Source organism: Neopsephotus bourkii, unplaced genomic scaffold (genome assembly GCF_033783945.1).
Source record: "Neopsephotus bourkii isolate Nb327-2 ecotype Australia unplaced genomic scaffold, CSIRO-AGI_Nbou_v1 NB_1638, whole genome shotgun sequence".
NCBI classification, from domain to species: Eukaryota; Metazoa; Chordata; class Aves; order Psittaciformes; family Psittacidae; genus Neopsephotus; species Neopsephotus bourkii.
The window spans coordinates 9,945,192-9,965,016 of record NW_026902113.1 but is presented as its reverse complement, the minus strand read 5'-3'; the positions used below and the strand labels follow the sequence as shown (position 1 = coordinate 9,965,016).

The 19,825-nt window shown below is 44.2% G+C and overlaps 1 protein-coding gene across 2 annotated transcripts in view; it reads left to right on the top strand.

The window, feature by feature from the left end:
* The window catches only part of FLT1 (fms related receptor tyrosine kinase 1), a 111,170-nt gene that overhangs the window by 81,720 nt on the left and 9,625 nt on the right, over nucleotides 1-19,825 (top strand). The window contains exons 17-25 of one of the 2 annotated variants that reach the window (XM_061374551.1): nucleotides 2,881-3,019; nucleotides 9,050-9,154; nucleotides 12,579-12,692; nucleotides 13,421-13,509; nucleotides 15,214-15,373; nucleotides 15,791-15,888; nucleotides 16,414-16,536; nucleotides 17,645-17,756; nucleotides 19,392-19,491. In XM_061374551.1, coding sequence (XP_061230535.1) covers nucleotides 2,881-3,019; nucleotides 9,050-9,154; nucleotides 12,579-12,692; nucleotides 13,421-13,509; nucleotides 15,214-15,373; nucleotides 15,791-15,888; nucleotides 16,414-16,536; nucleotides 17,645-17,756; nucleotides 19,392-19,491 — 1,040 coding nt within the window. Of the gene's footprint in view, nucleotides 1-2,880; nucleotides 3,020-9,049; nucleotides 9,155-12,578; nucleotides 12,693-13,420; nucleotides 13,510-15,213; nucleotides 15,374-15,790; nucleotides 15,889-16,413; nucleotides 16,537-17,644; nucleotides 17,757-19,391; nucleotides 19,492-19,825 lie in introns of those variants that run through there. The other variant, XR_009728649.1, reaches the window with a different exon arrangement.

Here is a 19,825-nt window from a genome sequence, read left to right as displayed (position 1 = left end):
CAGCTATTCTGCCTGCCTTCCTATTGCCACAGACTTCCATAAGGAGAAATGCATGGGAGTTTGGGAAGAAAGAAAAGTAGAGGTCAACTGAAGATATGGAGAAACTTTGTTATAAGAGAAATTACAAAGCAAGTTCTGACTGCATAACGGTAATGATGAAACAATTCAAAACATGACTGCAAACCCTTGGAAAATGTAGGTTTCAAATGTAGCAAAGGGCTGCAGATATTTTTTTAATTTGTTATGACATCAAAAGTTGACATTTGCTTGTTAGATTGTTAAAAGGTTATTAACATAATCATTGTTGCTGTAGAAAAAGAGGCTTGATGACATGTGAAGACTTCTTTCCAGATGAGTCTCTCCAGCTAATGTTGGCCTGTGCTTATGGTCTTCTGCATGTTTATGTTACCAACCCTTACTCTCAAGGACTTATGTCTGCAATTAGCTCTAAATTACATACTTGTGTGCTTCTGAGAGAATTTTCTTAGAGCCTGTCTGTTACACATACAGGGACAAATGATCTGGTATTCAGTGCACCTCAAGAAAGAACACTAGGAAGCTCTCAGCACCTTCCCACTCCCCTATTGCTTTTTCTGGGATGGATTCACTTAAAAGGTTTTCTCAAGCGACTGGTAGAAACAGTCTGGTACACAGCTCTCTAGAGAAATGCTCTTTTTGGAGCACCAAATGTGCCTTTGTTTCTATCCATATCCCACTTACCCATGTCCTGTCCAGGGTCAGTGGGTGTTTTGAAGCCATGATTTATGCCAAGTGACTTTTCCCCAAGCGTCAGTGCAATCCACCTTAGGACAAACTTTCTGGTTATTTGGGATGGTGAATTGCAACTAAAACAGGAGCTATTAGCTATTGTCATTTTAGTCTAGTTGTGTTTGTAACCAAAACATACACAGCTAGTAATATCCTTCTCAAAGTAATGTCTAGAAACACATGTATTAGGGATATATTTCCAAGCTGTAGAGAAGGAAAGTTGAAAATAACAGGAGGCAACAAGAAACCAATATGTTGGTATAACTGTGTGGTTTTGTCTGTGCCCATGTTCTGTTTCCAGGAGTTTAGGAAAAGCAACACAAAGAGGCTTCGTTCAAGGAAATCAGAGCAAACATCAGACCCTTCCTATAGAAATATAAGTACTCCTGTGTCAAGAATATTCCAGTGGATTAGAATCATAGAATCAGAATCATCTATGTTGGAAAAGACCTTTAAGATCACCAAGCCCAACCTTTATACAAGGACTGTCAAATCTACCACTAAACCATGTCACTAAGGGCCTTATCTACATATGAATACAATTCTTTGAAGGGTTTGAATGTTCCAAAATGCATGGACTGCAGAAAACTTTCCTACTAGGTTCATTTTTCCTTGCATTTCTCATGTGAAGTAGATTATCCATTCTCCCAGTAGAAACTGAACTTCTGGCAAATTAATTTGGAATTACATGTTTGAGCTTGGGTGTTCATGAATTTCTTCACACTCAAATAAAAAATTTCATGGAATTACAGAATCATAGAATAGTTTGGGCTGGAAGGGACCTTGATGCTACAGGCAGGGACACCTTCCACTAGACTATGTGGCTCAGAGCCCCATGCAACCTGGCCTTGAACACTTCCACTAACAAAATAAAAAATCCTGGATATTTGTAAGCAGTTTCTGAAATGTACAATGTCTGGTCTCCTGATGACTGGTCTTGCACAACTTGTAACCACCTATGACCTGTCTTTGCCGGGTTTATGGAAAAAATAAACACAGGCAGTTGAGTCCCATGTGTTGCATATGGCCACTTCTCGTTTTGCACAATCATGAAGGAAAGTTATTTTTATCAGCAATGTTTAGACATTCACTGAAAATATTTCTCTTGACTGTGCTGAAGGCCTGTATCATAACACCATATGTTGATACAGGTCCACATGGATTTCATTGATCCCAGACACAGCTACAGGCTGGGCAGAGAAGAGATTCAGAGCAGCCCTGCAGAGAAGGACTTGGGGGTGCTGGTCTATGAGAAAATGAACATGAGCCGGCTTCAGTGTGCACTTGCAGACCAGAAAGCCAACCGTATCCTGGGCTGCGTCAAAAGGAGCGTGACCAGCAGGTCGAAGGAGGTGATCCTGCCCCTCTACTCTGCCCTTGTGAGACCTCACTTGGAGTACTGTGTGCAGTTCTGGTGTCCTCAACATAAAAAGGACATGGAACTGTTGAAACAAGTCCAGAGGAGGGCCACGAGAATGATCAGGGGACTGGAGCACCTCCTGTATGAAGACAGGCTGAGAAAGTTGGGGCTGTTCAGCCTCGAGAAGAGAAGGCTGCGTGGAGACCTCATAGCAGCCTTCCAGTATCTGAAGGGAGCCCATAGGGATGCAGGGGAGGGACTCTTCATTAGGGACTGTAGTGATAGGACAAGGGGTAAAGGGTTAAAACTTAAACAGGGGAAGTTTAGATTGGATATAAGGAGGAAATTCTTTCCTGTTAGGGTGGTGAGGCACTGGAATAGGTTGCCCAGGGAGGTTGTGAATGCTCCATCCCTGGCAGTGTTCAAGGCCAGGTTGGACGAGGCCTTGGGTGAGATGGTTAAGAGCGAGGTGTCCCTGCCCATGGCAGGGAGAGTGGAAATTGATGATCTTAAGGTCTTTTCCAACCCTAACTATTCTATGATTCTATGATATGCCACATAGGAGGAAAGCTAGAGGAAGGAGTTTCTTCTACATAAAAAGTCTTGCAATATATAAAAAAGCCAAAGGAGCTTAACCAAGCCATCTAATGAACTATGAAACACACAGCCCTATGGACAGAATTAACTGTCCAGAAGATGCTGACAGATACCCTTATCCTCTTTTTCACTTTGCAATGTTCTTTATTTTCTAGCCTTATTCCTCCAAAATGAAGACCAACCATTATCTGTCTATCATAATGGATCCTGATGAAGTTCCCCTAGATGAGCAATGTGAACGTCTGCCTTATGATGCCAGCAAGTGGGAAATTGCAAGGGAAAGGCTTAAACTAGGTAATATTGGCATACTTCACTTTGGGTTTGCAGTGATTAAACGAGATGTACCTGTAACTGTAGGTAAAGAGGAACTGGGTGTGTTTTAGACATGCAGCACAGTGTACTGCCAAGTTTGGTGTGTGCTGTTTCATATCAAGTACCCTGGCCCATGGCTGAATTACAGCATCTAGGACTGACTGACTCTGTCTACCTGACTTTCCATATGTATATTTTGACACCAGGTAGGAAAACTAAAATAGAATCATAAAATCATTTAGGTTGGAAAAGACCTTTTAGACCACCAAATCCAATCCTTAACCTAGCACTGCCAAGTTCACCTTTAAACCATGTCCCTAAGCCCACATCTACACATCTTTTAAATACCTCCAGAGATGGTAACTCCACCGCTTCCCTGGGCAGCCTGTCCCAGTGCTTGACAACCCTTTTGGTGAAGAAATTTTTCCTAACACACAATCTAAACCTCCCATGGAGCAACCTGAGGCCATTTCCTCTTCTATAAGTTGACACCTGGGAGAAGAGATCAACCTCCACCTCACTACAACCTCCTTTTAGGTAGTTGTAAAGAGCAATAAGGTCCCCCCTGAGCCTCCTTTTCTCCAGACTAAACAACCCCAGTTCCCTCAGCTGCTCCTCATAGGACCTGCTCTCCAGACCCTTCACCAGCTTTGTTGCCTTTTTCTGAACCTGCTTCAGCACCTCAATATCTCTCTTGTAGTAGAGGCCCAGAACTGAACACAGGATCCAAGGTGCAGCCTCACCAGTGCCAAGTACAGGGGGATGATCACTGTCCTGGTCCTGCTGGACACACTATGTCTGATACAGGCCAGATACCATTGGCCTTCTTGGCTGCCTGGGCACAAGCTGGCTCATGTTCAGCTCTGTCGATCAGTACCTCCAAGCCCTTTTCTGCCAAGCAGCTTTCCAGGAAGTCTTCCCCAGCAATGGGGTTGCTGTGGACCCAGAACTTTATTTTGTTGAACCTCATACCATTAGCCTTGGACCATAGATCCAGCCTGTACAGATTCCTCAGCAGAGCCTTCCTGCACCCCAGCAGATCAACACTCCCATCCAGCTTGGTGTTGTCTGCAAACTTGCTGAAGGTGCACTTGATCCTCTCATCCAGATTGTTGATAAAGACATTAAACAAAACTGGCCTCAATACTGAGCCCTGGGGAACACCACTTGTGACTGGCCACAAGCTGGATTTAATTCCATTCACCACTGCTGTTTGGGCTCAGCCATCCAGACAGTGTTTTACCCAGTGAAGAGTACACCTATCCAAGCTGTGAGCAGCCAGGATGCTGTGGGAAATGTTGTTAAAGGCTTTACTAAAATCTAGGTAGACAACATCCAGAGCCTTTCCCTCATCCACGAGGTGAGTCACCTGTCATAGGAAGAGAATGTGGACAAGAATGCTGCACCAATTTTTGCAGATTGATTTACTTTAAACACAACATAAAACCAGGGCAACCAAAGGCTTCCAAATAAGACCGCTGACTTGGAAGCTTCTCCCTCCATATTCAGGAGCCTGATCTTCGGCATTTACTGCAATTTTCTTCCCTTGTAACCTTGCTATGTACTCATTTGGAAAATGAGCCTATGCAGAAACAAGTCCTTACAGTCCACCCTGTACCCCAGTCTGTTCCTCCTTTTCCTCCTCTCTCCAGCGCAATCTCCCTGTTTTCCCTCTGTGCTGCAGACATATAAACATTCTTGTCAGTGCACCATAAAGTGCAAGAATGTGACACATGAGCCCACTCATAGATAAATAAATAAGTATCCATGGAAACTTTGAACTTACAGCTATCTCGCCTACAGATGCCCAGTGTAAGGCATGGGTTTGAGAACATTCTTTACTTGCTTAGCCTAGTGTGAGGCTGCTGAGGAGGGCAGAAGGGTAGGGACCAGGTTCTGAAGTTGAGGAATCCCTCCAGAAACCACGTAGATTTTGGCAAGGGGGTCAACATTAAAATATCAGTGATAAGCTCAGCCTGTTGCTGGAGTGCTGTTTGTTCTTTCAGGCATGCATTACATTTGTCCTACAGGAAGGTCTAGAAAATCCCTGCATTTTAGCTAGGAGCTATAACAGATTCCTTCTCTCCTCCGGGGATGAGGGACAGGTGACTGAAACATGCATACAATCAGGATCACACTTCATTTGCCTACTAGAAGTCACAAGGTGAGCAGATGTGGACAAGCGCAGCTGAAATACATTGCTAGCAATTTATAATTGTCATACACAATTCTGGGAATGTTGAAACCTTGTGCTGGAGCGTCTTCAATATTCAAATAGTTTTCTCACAATGATGGACCAAGAACCTGAGGTGCTGACAATGTGGTCACTGTTTTATGCAATGCTTTATTTGTGTGTAAGATCCATGGAAAGAATCAAGCAGAAATGGAATGTAAACACCAAGGAAAAAACATGTCTTGCAGCCTTAGTGGTTTTGGAATCTGAAGGTGAGGAATGGTGAGCAGAGAATGAGTTAAAAGTGGAAGAACTGGTGTAAACAAACAAAGAATGCTGACAGTGAATGAGAACCAGATTCAGAGACCTTGGGTATGTGCAGTATGCTAGATTAGCTCAGCGCAAGTCCTGCCTCCATGGCAGTTGGCTCAGTCTTTGAGTAACCTTGGCAGTCTCTGAGGATTAGTGTCTCACAAACACAAAATGTGCTTCTATGGTTTTTTAAAAATATTTTTACTTAGAAATCCAACCCCTTCCATCATCAGATATGTGTGGGTTTCTCTTCCCACCTACTTGTCCTCCAGGATACATATTTATTGTAAGTTTTGCATATAAGTCTCTTTTCAGCCCACATCTCCTTTGCTATGTGTTCCTCCGACACACATACATACAGCCCATGGCTGTGATGCAATGCTTGTATAATAGGGCTCCCCCTTCATCTGTAAGTGCTACAGTAAATTTCATATGGGCACCACTGAAGTGAGGACAATTAATATTCAGTATAGATTAGTCTGACTGAGAGCAAAATGTCATCTTTTCATTAGGTAGAAAACTGCAGTGCTATAAATCACTGTCAGTGTGGTCATCAATAACACTGCAGTCTATCACGCATTTTTCACCTGACTCTTGGCCTTGACCTTCCTAATCTGTGAGAAGTCACACACTGCTGACACTGTGGTGCAAGGTCTCAAGGGAGCACTGCCACATGGCTCCAGTGCAATGTCAAACACAGTGGTGGTAGACAGCTGAGCCCTGCTCCCTCCTGTGCACTGCAAGCCTGCAGCGCTGGCACTTGAGCAGAGCACTTTCTATTCTCCTTTATGTCAGAGCTGTTGTACATAGCATAATGGAAAATATGAAGCCACATAGGGGGAAAATACAGATGACTCAAACTGCAGCAAAAGACCTGAGAAACAAACACACCATTGGGCCTCTGCCTTCACACACAAACATGGAGAGCAGATGCCCCAGTCCAGTACCTCACTTGCTTGAAGGACTTTGCTAAAATGGGACTGAAAAGGAAAACTCCTGATCCAAAACTCCTTGATTGAAGAGTGTGCTCACCATAATGACTTCTGAGTTGCACCAGGAAACCAGAGTCAAGCACAGAAAATTTAAGTAGAGCACTTTGCTTCCTTCGTCTTTTCATAGATTTCATACCATAGCATAGAGTGCTACCCAAAACATGGCCAGTGTTGCTGTTGGAAGTCTGTGACAAGTTGACAGCTCAGATGATTGGGCAACTTAATATTCCAGTTTAATTGCTCCATTTAATACTTTGTTGTCAATTGCAAGAGCAATCATAGCCACAATCTGCATACTAAATTGTGGAGTTTGATCTACACACTGCAAAGTTAAAGCAGCCTTCTTCTGTGCTAACATTTACCATGGTACAAACAATAGTGGAGCAACAAAGACTGATACAACAAGTATTAATACAGTTTCCCACTAAATTGCAGCTGTTGTTTAGAGCACTGTTGCCAGTGCTTATTCTCCTTTATGAAAGGTTAGCAGCTCTGTGTAGCTCTATGTGCTAACTGGTATGTTTTCAAAGTGGTGACTAAGTAGGTTATCTTGATGTGGGAAGTAAGTTAACAGTGATGGAAACAGACTAAAGCTACAGACTAAACAAACGTATGATGGGTTTTATAGGACCTCAGGTTGTAATTTCAATCTTGCAGAAATCATGAGCAGTCAATACATTAAGGCCAAAAACATTCATTCACCAAGATAATGGAGACCTTAGTCTTAACATTGCTTCCCTTATACCTCTGCTGAATGAAGCAACTGAAAAAGATGACTGTAGATTTTCAAAGACATATACCAATTCACCTGTACTTGTGTGTTGAGCACTAAGCCCCTCACAAGCCAACACTCAGTCAGTTGATTAAGTTCTTCATGGTTTTTCTTTAGAGTATAAAAATGACACACTTCTGTACATCTAGGAGGGAAATAGATTTCAGGGTGAGGGGGGGAGGCTTAGCATATTTCATGTCATGTTTTGATAACATATGCTTTTTTGCTTCTACTGACAGACATACTGAGAATTACAGTTTAGAAATGTGATGTACATATAAAAGAGAGTATTTAATTTAGAACTGGCAGCAGTACTTCTCTGCATGTAAGTGTCTGGATGGGATTCACCTCTCAGACATCAACATGTTAGATGTTCAAGTGAAAGCTAGTCAAACAGCTGTCCATCATAGGGAAAGGGAACTATCCTATAGAGAAGGCTAGTTCACATGGCCATATCTGGAAAATAAATATATGGCACATGTTATCCTTTGCTTTTATATGAAAAGCTGGCCTTTATTTTCTGCTCTTCTCTACACCACAAAGCCTGCCGCTACACTTTTGCTAGACACTTAGGTGCTTGGCTTCTGCTGAAGGTAAAGCACAAATACAACCTGAAAATAGTTACTAGGAAATAAAATCTATTGCCAGCTGATACCCTGACCAGATATCTCTGATCAAACCTCTGCCAGACACTTGAGAAGCGCAGAGGCAGCCAGGCCTGTCTACGTGAGCACAGTGTCAAAGAGGTAGTCAATACTCCCTGCTTCAAACACTAATAAATCATGAAGGAGGCTGTGAAGAGCATAAGATTGATATAAAATGTCATGAACTCTAGAAAAGTTATGACTGTGCCCTTGGAATCCGACCTGGTTTTAACCATGAAGGAGAAGGATGCTCAGCTTCTACTGCTGAAGAATCCATGCCCATTGATTTCTCTCAAGGACCTCTGAGTGCTTGTCCTGGGGTCTGCTCAGTAGCAGCATAGTGATGATCCAGCACAGATGTCTGCCTTTGGACACCTGGAAGCATCATACCCACTGTGATCAAACCCATCATTTGTCACTCCAAGTCCCCACTCTCTGAATCCCCCCAGACCATATTTCACAAATGTAAAGGTCTCATTTGCACAGATTTACAGCTTCTCACCACTCCATAATCTCGACCTGCAAGGGTGTGCTATGGAGGGGCATCTGCAGGTTGTGTATGTACTCCAGTGGTTTCAACACAAAGCTGCTGCTGCCGCCTCCCTGGAATGAAAATGATTTTAAGGCACCTTGTTCGAGATGGATGAATTTAACTTGTAAAACTTACCAAAGCCTGCAGCAATCTGCATCTTAGTGTGTGTGTGAGTTCAGGCAGCAGCCCTGTGTTACAGAGGGTATAACTAGCAGTGTGCTAGCCTGCTGCATGGTGCAGTGTGCTCAGGGCAAAACCAACAAACCTTGTTCTGGCAGCTAGACTTTAAAAACTGGTTCAGAAGCCAGGGTATCTCTACCAAATGATTGCATTCTTTTAGCATCATTTTCAAGCATATCACGTATTCCCTCCAGTGATACTGTCTTCTGGTTTGTCTGCTTACTCTTAAGAAAACTAAAACCAACCAAACAGAAACAAAATACCCAGTCCTAAAAAACCTCTATGTTAAAAATATGCACGTAGGACTCCTTGTAAAGCATGTTTTTCAGTTAATTATTTATGAAGCCATTTGCTGTCAAGGTTTCTTTTTTAACAGAGTGTATCTCTCCAATTCATTTGCTTTACAGGAAAGTCTCTTGGACATGGAGCTTTTGGAAAGGTGGTACAAGCATCTGCTTTTGGAATTAAGAAATCACCAACATGCAGAATAGTTGCTGTGAAAATGCTGAAAGGTATCTACTGCAAAGCTGGGCTGGAAAAAATTTTTGCTTTGTATAGTGTCCTACTGTTAATATGATTCTGTTGTAAGCAAAAGTGTGTGATGTTATCCTCCCACCAATAATCCTCTGAAGCCTCCAAAATGTGCACACCAAGCTTGGGTTATCCACACGAGTGAAATGGCTAAACCATGAAATAAAAATTGCATTCACAGTAAAGGAGGTGACAAATTGTCACATGATATGGGAGGATGCGTTAGGTACAGTGAGAACCTGAGTGCCTAATGTTTTTGAAATATACTGGTTCCACTACCTCAAATTCCAGGAAGAATGAAAGACTGACTTTTATAGGATTGGAAGGAGCAATTAGGTTTCCTTCATACCCTACATTGTACCATTACACTAGACTGACTCTAAGCTGAGCACAGTGAATAAAATTTGGCTGGAGCATAAGGTACCCACCTTGATGTGAAGACACTTGGACAGAAGCTTTCATATTTTCCTTGGTCATTTGTTCCAATGATTAATCAATGCACTATTAAAAACAGATCCTGTATGAAGACAGGCTGAGAAAGTTGGGGCTGTTCAGCCTGGAGAAGTGAAGGCTGCGTGGACACCTCATAACAGCCTTCCAGTATCTGAAGGGGGTCTATAGGGGTGCTGGGGAGGGACTCTTCTTTAGGGACTGTAGTGATAAGACAAGGGGTTATGGGTTAAAACTTAAACAGGGGAAGTTTAGATTGGATATAAGGAAGAAATTCTTTCCTGTTAGGGTCATAAGGCACTGGAATGGGTTGCCCAGGGAAACTGTGAATGCTTTACCCCTGGTGGTGTTCAAGGCCAGGTTGGGCAGAGCCTTGGGTGACGTGGTTTAGTGTGAGGTGTCCTTGCCCATGGCAAGAGAGTTGGAGTGAGTGGTCTTAAGGTCCTTTCCAACCCTAACTATTCTATGAGTCTATGATTCTATGTTTATTTGCATGTCTGACTTTTGCATCTCATTCTAACCTCTATTAGATTATATAATTATTTTTCTTCATGAAGCTAAACAGATTGAGCAGTTTAAATCTTGGAGCTGTTGTGCAGGTGTGTCCTCTGCAGGCTCATCACATAGTGCTTAGGATGCTGACACCCAGCTTGTGTAATGGATTTGCCAGCACGGTTCATACACCAGTGCTCTTCCTAAAGTGAAATCATCTCCCAGCTATTTGCTGCCACTTTTCTCACTGGAGCAGAAAGGACAAAGACCCTCATCAGTTTGAAAAGGGCACTTGGGAAGTTAGCAGCAGGATGATATTCAGTCATAGCCTGAAGCAGCCATAGAGCCTAGAGTCCTACTGGCATCCCTTCCTATGTATTTAGCTTTCCATTGTTTATATATCTAAAGGATAATCTTGCATTGCCCTGGGATCTTATGCTCCATTGCTTATCTGTTGTAATCCCTGAATCCTTTTCCGTGTCATCCTCTGCCAGGACACATCCCCTGTTCTGCCGAGTCTGGGATCCCTGATGCTCTCAGTTGGTTCTGTTCAGGCACAGTTTGAATACCTTCCTCTTACCCAGTAGCTTCTAGCTTCACAGCTGCTTACTTATCAGTTATCAGATCTGTACACTTTATGTTCAGCCTTTCGGAGGGGCATGTGTGATACTCTCAGTCTCAGTCTCTGAAATAGTTCCTATTTCTTGCTGGTAATGACCTGGCAGATGTACTCTGTGTAGGGCGAGCCTTGTTCTGCAATATAACATTAAATGCTTTCAGATCATCCCCAAGAAGGGTGTTTGCAGCTGAGAGGGTTGCAAACTTTTCACTCTTGTTCCAGAAGCACAGAAATACCCTTTTGACCAATTCCAAATGAACAACTACCCTGCAGCAAGCATGTCTGGAAAATGGGAAGGAACTAAAGCTTTGGTCCCTGTCCAGACCTTCTGCAGCAGTGGGCCAATAGCCATCTGTGTCACTGGTTTCAAGTCTGTCACCTGGGCCATCACCTGACCCTTGGTTAACTGAGTTTTCTTGTCAACATGCAGATGTATGCACTGGCACAGTGGTCTTGACAGATTCAGCACTTCATGTATGTCAGTGGTCTTCCTGTGCCAGCCAGCACCATCCAGGCAGCAAGGGTTGCTCCTGGAATAGATGGGAGCAGACAGCAGCTACAAGAAGTCTTTATGGTGAAATTCTTGTGTGCTCACACAGGGTATATGCTTGTATTTGAGTCAGTAGTGAGAAACAGCAGCCCATCCTATCCTAAGGGAAATCTCCGTTCACCTGCTGAGCTGAGCACTTGTTTCGCTCTGCTGACAATGAAGAGAGCCTGTGGTGACTAGGTTCTCCGTAGGCATGGGCACCTAAATTTATGGGCGATCTGCCCTATTGCTTGTGTCCTCCCTGGATTATCCAGGAACTCTGCAGTCATTTATAAGCTTCATCCTCACAGAATTCCCATGAGGTGGAGGGAAAGTGTCACAACCTACACAGATGAATAGTGGGTCACCAGGTACTTGGCAAGTTTTGTGTGGGGCCACCAAGAAAATCTGTTGACATTCAGATGCTGAAACCAAGCCTTTTAAAGACTTAGCTCTGGGTTCTTTCTACTGGACTGTTACACTTACTCTTGATAAAGTCCTTTTGTGTTTACATGAAGCAGCATGTTTTTTCTTGCTTTCTTACCAAAATAAAATTCTGCAGAAAAATATTTGCTTGGAGGGTATTAAAAGTTTCATTCAACACTAAATAAAATGTTTTGGGTTTACTTATGGGAATTCTTATATCATTACAGTTACTATACTATTAGTATTATTATTGATACTGATTGTAATTAATAAGGGTGAGATGCAGCCACCTTTAACTAATTACTTAACGAATCAAAATTAAATAACTTTAACCAATTAAAATTTACTTCCCTCATCTATCTTAATACTCCAGTCTTCCTCTGTAATGAGCAGAACCACACAAGCATCACCCAGGGGTGGTTCCTCTCTTCCCTATATAGATAGCTAAATCTGATGGCAGCCTCTGCAAACGCTTTTCTCTTTCCACTCATTCCATGAGATGCTGGTTAGCTCAGGCTAGTACATAACCCTTAGACGGCTGAAGACAGATCAGCTGAAACCTACTCTAGACAGAGTTAAATATAGTCTTGAAATCCCTTTTTATTTGTTCTTCATTTTTTGGCTGAAACAACGAAACTATTCATGTGAAAAAAATTTCTCTCAGTTCTAAATATAACCTGGTCTGCTGGGAGGAAGTTAAGTGCCTAAATCTTTCAATGGTTTTATTGCAAGTAAGAGGATGCTGAGCAGGGAGGAATTGACAAAGAACATCAACACATGAAGTACATCCAGTAATGGAGGTTCTTACAACAGAAAGTAGCAAGAAGTGGTAAAGCTCAGCAGGGCCAGTGCCTTGCCATTTCACATTGACTATATTTTGTATTTACAGAAGGGGCCACAGCAAGTGAATACAAAGCACTGATGACTGAGCTGAAGATCCTGATCCACATTGGTCATCATCTCAACATTGTGAATTTGTTGGGAGCCTGCACAAAAAATGGAGGTAAAAAAGTCTGCACTGCACTGAAATGGGGTTGGATCATCTCTTAATAACAGTCAGTTCGCTGTACTGGTTTTCATCCAGGGGTCAAGTCATTAACTTGAATTATTTGAGCTCATCCTGTGGTTGGTGAAAAAAAAGAGGAAGAGAAAAAGAGAATTTTAGTCATTTAATGAAGTGATTAAACATTTTCTCTACTTAAACTCTCTTTTAGCATTTAGATGAGAAGTGCAAATTTAGGAACATGCCACTTGTCCTTCACTTCACTGCTCAAGCTCAAGCTCAAGATGATCTGGGAAGACTGGGAACAAGTGGTATGAGCTGCTGGCTCTCCACAGTTAATCACAAGGGAACCGTTATCAAATCCTTCATGATAATCCACTAAGAAAACCGAAGGGCCAGTACAAGTGATCATTTGTTTTAGATAAGTCACCTATTCTAGTTGTGTGGGCTGAGGGACTCCCATCTGAATGCAGACTGCTCAAAGGGCAAATGGAGGGTCCCTCAGGACACAGGTTAATGACCCAGCTTTTAGGCCCTTACCTGATTTCCAGAAACAGTATTGTTTTGCTGACATGTCCAGTGTCCCTTCATGCAGTCTTCTACGTCATTAGGACATGTTGTTAGTTATTCTGGACTCAGGGTAGGGCTACTGGCACGACTTTTCTTCTCAGAACTGACACCACCTTGCATTGCTTTACACTGGTCAAAGGCACTTTCCTTTTGCCCAGGGCCTCTGATGGTGATTGTTGAATACTGCAAGTATGGGAATTTATCAAACTACCTGAAGAGCAAGAGGAACTTTTTCTGCCCTAACAAGGTGAGGAGACAGATGCCTCTGGGAAGGTTCATATTACCTAATGTAAGTGTTGGTAATGTAAATGTCAGCTTCTGAGCTAGTCTTCTTAGACTCCCTTCTACCAAAGGAGAGAAACAGCTTTTGGGTGCAGTTCACCTGAGCTATCTTAATATTTGGAGTAGGGTGTATTGTGCCAAGAAAGGACTCATTTCTGTCCCCTGACTGTGCAAGGAGACTGCTGTGAGTAATTCGGCAGGAGCCATCTACAGTTAGAGGAAGTGAATCCTATCCAAAGTGTCCCCACATGCTCTCGCCCTGCTGCTGACAAACCCATTCCTGGTGAGCTTGGGGTCACTTCACAGGCTGGTGTCAGCGAAGCCGAAGGAAGTGGTTTTGCCCACTGATCTCAGTATCGATGGGAACACAACCAAGAGAATGCCATTTAAAGCTCATGTACAATATACCCTAATATTCAGAGATTTGCAAGTAATCTCATTATTGTGTGAGAAGAGCTATAGAGAAGAAAACATTAGAGTCTTGTCCTCACATCCCACAGCCTACTGCATGTTTCTTATTACAAACATGAACCCAAGTATGCCAACTATATCCTGCTTGTGCACTTTCAGCAAAATCCCCCAAAGGATTAAGGGTTCTGAAGTGGGATTTCAGGGCCTGGACCCAGAACAGCAGTCCCCAAAACTCCTGCTCAGCTGTGTCAAAAGCTCAGCAGTATCTCAGGGTTTATTCTGGGAGGGCTCTGCAGGAAAGCACACTTGAGAGGATATCCCCCTCCAAAGGGCTTTGGCTGAATCTCTGTTCCCAAGGCTGTCCATGTTGGACTCTGCATGAGACACAGCAGTTGCCTCCTCCAAAATGCTGTTGTTGGCGTAGGATGCTCAGCAGGGTATGGCCATGCGGGATGTACCCTGGGAGGAGCCTGCCCAGACTTGGTGCTCCAGCATCCTTGGGAAGGTAACCCATCAGGAGGGAGGGAGGGAAGGAGCCTGGCTCTGCTCCAGTGTGCACAAGGGAGATAGACAATCACAGGGCAAGAGCAAATGGAAGACGGGGCAAGAGCATGGCCAGGCAGGTAGGCTGCTGTCTGGGTTGCAGAGGGAAGGTATTTTCCGAACATCGTTTCATGTTACATTAAACTGTAATCGGCCATAACACTAAAGCATTGGATAAAGGCACTGGGGAAGAGAGGCAGATGCTTCCAACGTCAGCTGTATTTCAAGCACCAAATACCCTTACTCCTTGTTGGAACAGCTTACAGGCCCACACCAACCACTGCTCAGGGAAACAGAGGCAGGTGCCTTAACCAGTGTGGGACAAAAAGCTGACACTCCTTGAGAGGTCTGGGACACCGGCACTGTGGGCACATCCTTCTGAACTCATCCTTTTTAGGCCCTTTCAGATGTCTCATTTCAGGCTGAGATGACCCACAGCCCAGCAGACATGTCCACCAATGGACCCTGCAAATCATCACCACCCAGGCTGCCCCAGAATCATGTGCTGGTGCTCCCAAGCCACCATGTTTCAGTCCTGTGGGGGTGGGAACCAACCCCACCTGTGGTACTGGACACCCACACCCATGGGAGATGTGACCGCACGTGCCATGGACCAGCCTTTTCCTCCGGCAGAAAGGCGACAGAAGTCTGACTCGGTTCCTCTCCCACCCCCTCTGTCGCTCTGATGTAGCACCTCTCCTCTGTTTGTTTGAAGGACTCCTCTCTGCAAGGAGAGGCAATGAAAGAGAAAAAGGGCATTGAGCCGGTGGAAGGCAAAAAACAAAGGCTGGCCAGTGTCACCAGCAGCGAAAGCTTTGCGAGCTCGGGGTTCCAGGAAGATAAAAGTCTGAGTGATGCGGAGGAGGATGAGGAGGGTAGGTATTAATTCCTTCCTGTCCCTACACTGTCTGTGATATTTTTACAACATACTGTGCATCCCTGATTTTTTTTCCTCGTTTATCACCCTAATAAACATCCGTGGGAGACGCTCACAGGGTCATGTCCAGAGGGTAGAAGATTTAAAAAAAGATTACTTCCAGGGTTACTAAATCTGACAGGAAAATGTGTGATTGTTTCTTCTGACTGCCCCTTATCTTTGGGGAAAACACAGCAGTGTCCAAAGCGCGGGGTGTAAAGCAAGCGCTGGTTTTGATTCCAGTGACAGTAGGTTGACCTTCAAATACTATTCTGTGAACACTGAATTTATGGGAGTAATAGGGTCAGGAAAAGAGGGGGGAAATAACAGCCTTGTGAGAGAACTTTGTAACAAACCGCATTTTCCACCGTTGCAGACTCTGATGAGCTCTACAAGTTGCCCCTCACTATGGAGGACCTGATCTCTTACAGCTTTCAGGTGGCCAGAGGCATGGAGTTCCTCTCCTCCAGAAAGGTGAGGATTTTTCCCTGCAGAAGGATGGGATTCAGAGGTGAAATCACGTCAACATTTTAGTGACACCTTCCTTGGGAGAGCTCCCAAAGGAAGAGCCATTTTCCTCTTGGCTTTATAAATGTAACAATGTGTTTATCCAAGTGTCCGTAGTCCATAAACACAGGATCATGGCTGAAGGCAGTGGATCAAACTCATTCATTCAGGCAAGATCTTTTGGGTGTGGTGGGCTTTTATTTCTTCAGTTCAACGTGTATTAGGTAGGGAGCTCCAAATGAATCAGTGTTTTCCTTGCAAATGTCAAGGGGCTTAAAAATGTATCACTTCCTGGACTTAGGAATATTGTTGTTTTTTTTAAAGAACTGCCAGTTTACAGTAACTTCATGTAAGCTGCAGTCAACTTCCCTACAAAAATATTATATTGATCTCTCAAATAATACTAATAATTTTTTAAAGGATATGGGAGACAGGAAACTTGTGGGCAGGATTAAGGAAATGCAGCTTGATTGTGAAACTGTTTTATTATAGTGCATTCACCGTGACCTGGCAGCCAGAAACATCCTTTTATCTGAGAACAATGTCGTGAAGATCTGTGATTTTGGCCTCGCAAGAGATATTTATAAGAATCCTGATTATGTGAGAAAAGGAGACGTAAGTCAAGATGCCGTTTGTTTATCATGTTTATAACATACCATTTCAAACTGTCCACCAAAATGTCCTGTAGACGTTCACATTTCCTGAACTTAAGAGCTTGAAAGCCGTCATGGTTTTTATGTGAAGATGAGCTATCCAGATATGTTGTAGATCCGGAAAGCATCTCTACCCTCAGGCATAATGCTTGTACATTCTCACTGTTTCACAGCTCTGCCCCGTTAATTCTTCAGGTATCTTTTAGACATGTTTCTTGGCTGGTGCAGCATTACCCCCTTACTCAGTAAGCTTCCTCCAAGGAAACCAGTCCCTCCAAAACAAGATGCGTGCCCCATGGTGCACCCACACCAGAGCCATGGGTTGTGGTGCCCCCAGCTGCTGAACTGGACTCGCTGCCTCCAGCACTTACTCATTTGGGTGTTTTTTGTGCTTCTGCTGCAAACAGTAGGCAGTAAGCCCCCTGCCACCCTGGGTCAGCAACTGTGCCTGTGCCCACTGATGCCACGGGAATGTGGTCTGCGAATTGGCGTCATGCAGTCTCCAGGTCTCACCCACCTGCCAGCTATTCCCTCCTCTGTAAATAGCTTTCAAGATTTACAGCATTGCATGTCAGCCTGGAAACTAGGTGGACGTAACTTGGGTACTGCTCAGGAGCCCCTAACAGGCTGAGCTGAGGTGGCTTCAAGGTGGCTGGTATACTCCTGCAATTCAGGTTCGGAATATTTCCCTGGGACCACCTCCAACACCATCACAGGATGATTTACACTTGGATGTAGGGTTTTGTCCCCCGTCTCTAAGATGCTGGCAAGAGCCCCCTGCTCTTGCATATGCCCACATCCCCATACAGAAAAGACTCAGTCACTCCAGTCACAGGTTTCTAATGTCTGGTGTTTCGTGCCAAACATACTTTAAAAACAGCCCTTTACTCTTACAATTTGTTAAGAAAGTGTCTGAATGAGTGTGGGTTTATCTTGACTGCCTGTAAGGAAATCCCACAGGTTCCTACTTCAATGGTAATTATTTACATAACAATATATAGTTGATTCATCTACGATTAAATTCTTTTAGGCTTTGAAAATAATAGTCAGGTTTGTCCCTTCTGCTCCAGGCTCGACTTCCGCTCAAGTGGATGGCTCCAGAATCCATATTTGATAAAATCTACAATACAAAAAGTGACGTGTGGTCCTACGGGGTCTTGCTCTGGGAGATATTTTCCTTGGGTACGTTAACACCGCCCCCTGGGAGCTGGAATCAGAGGCAGGGACTTAAGTCTGGGGAAGAACACCCATTACTTTCAATGAGGTTTTGCCAGGTCTTCTGCCAAGAAAGACCTACATCAGGCAGAGATGGGGTGTGTGGGTAGAGGGACAACTGTGTGCGTCATTCCCCTGTGAACTGGAAATTCTGGTGCTTGTTAGGACACTGAAAGCTGGTTTTCCAGGCTGAAAGCACAGCTATTTGATAACTTTACCATATATTTCTTAGGGCAAAACCTAAGCTTCCTCTTTTCCCTGCAGAAAGCCTCAGTAGAGACAGAGGGCTGCATGGCCAGAGCAATTGCAGTGCTTTGTCTGCCTGATGGAGCAAACCAGGAAAATCAGGAAATTTTTTAAGTGTTTTTACTAAATATAAAATGCTTTTACTAAATGTGGAACTCTCTGGGTTAACACAGAGCTGTGGTCCAGGGCTGGCAATCACGTCGCCTCCTGTGCCACTACTCATAGATAGCATTCAAGACACCAAGTGCCATGGGCTGGGTGCTCCCTCAAAAGCTTCTTAGTTCTCTTGTGGGAGCAAGGGAGCTGAAAACACAAGGAGTGTGTCTTTGTGCATCTCAGCCTGTGTCACCCCCATTTCCAGCCTAAGACCAGGTGGTTCCCCCAGCCCAGGAGAGACACAGAGTCCCCTTCAACCCGGCCACTGGATGCAGCAGGCGAGCAAGCATCTGCACAGATGCCACGGGATGAACTAGAGCATGCAATCTGAAATTAACACCCAGTGCAGCTTTCCAACCCCCCCTGCCTTCCCTTTCTTTCACGTGGAAAAGGCAGGATACAAGATGTACACTGAGTGGGAACAACAATGACCGTCAGAATAGAAGAATCTTAATTGGGTTCAACATAGAGGCTGACAAAAGAGGCGAACAGCAGAGGAAACAATACTATACAATTCTCAGGACAATCAATCATTTATTAGTTTAAATACGTGTTGTTGGTGAGCCTGCCAAGTCCTGTGATTTTATGGTCAGACTCATAATACCTGCTATGTTTTTCTTAAAGCCCCAGCTCCTTGAACCTGGTGACTGACTCTGAAAGGTCTTTTTTTTTTCTTTTTCCTTTCATTTTCCCTTTTCCTGATTTTATTTGTTTTTGTCTACAGAAAAAAAAAAAAAAAAGACCAACAGCACAATCAGGCTGCATCTTAAAAACACTCAAGCTAGAAATACAAAGAACTGTGATCTGATTTTAAAAACATGATTTTATTATTTTCAAGGTGGTTTTGAGCATTTAGGGCTTGTTACTACTCTGCTTACTAGAATTTGAGGTGGTCCAAACTGGTTTTACTTGAGGGATACTTTTCAAGTCAAATTCATGTGTATCTTACCTTTTGCATTCAGGCCAGGTAAGCACCACCAAGAATGCTGGGTTTGATCCTGCCCTCCAAGGATCAGGGCTTGGAGCACCACCATCAGCAGTAGCTCCCTGTCTGTGGCAGCTGCCAGGAGCCAGACCCTGCGCTCCACAAGCAGATGCTGCACGCCGCAAGTGTTTGAGGGGGATGTGTAGGACCAGGGCTAGGTCACAGGTGCCCAGCTCAAAGCATGTATGACCCTGTTCTTCCCATGGTTCCTTCAGGTGCTTCTCCTTACCCTGGAGTCCAAATCGATGAGGATTTCTGCAGCAGACTAAAAGAAGGCACAAGAATGCGAGCCCCGGAGCAAGCAAGTGAGGAGATGTAAGATGCTTTTCTCTGCTTGCCTTGTGTACCACTGCCCTCTGGGGCTGCCTTGCCCATGATGCATGAGTCTCCACAAAGTACCCTGTGCCAATATAAGGAAAAGCAACCTGACGTTGCCTCACATCTTGTTGCTGTCATCAGCATGTTCTTGCATCCCCCATCCCTTGGCTCCCTGGCCCTCCAATGGGGTAGGAGAGGGTGAGAAAGGACATGGACCCAAGCCCAGGGCACCAGCTGGGCTGTGTTCCGAGGGGACCTGAGTGAGCAGCCCGGAGGAGAAAGGTCATTCCTCCCTCTCCAGGTTTAATACTTACTGACGTGCGCACAGATA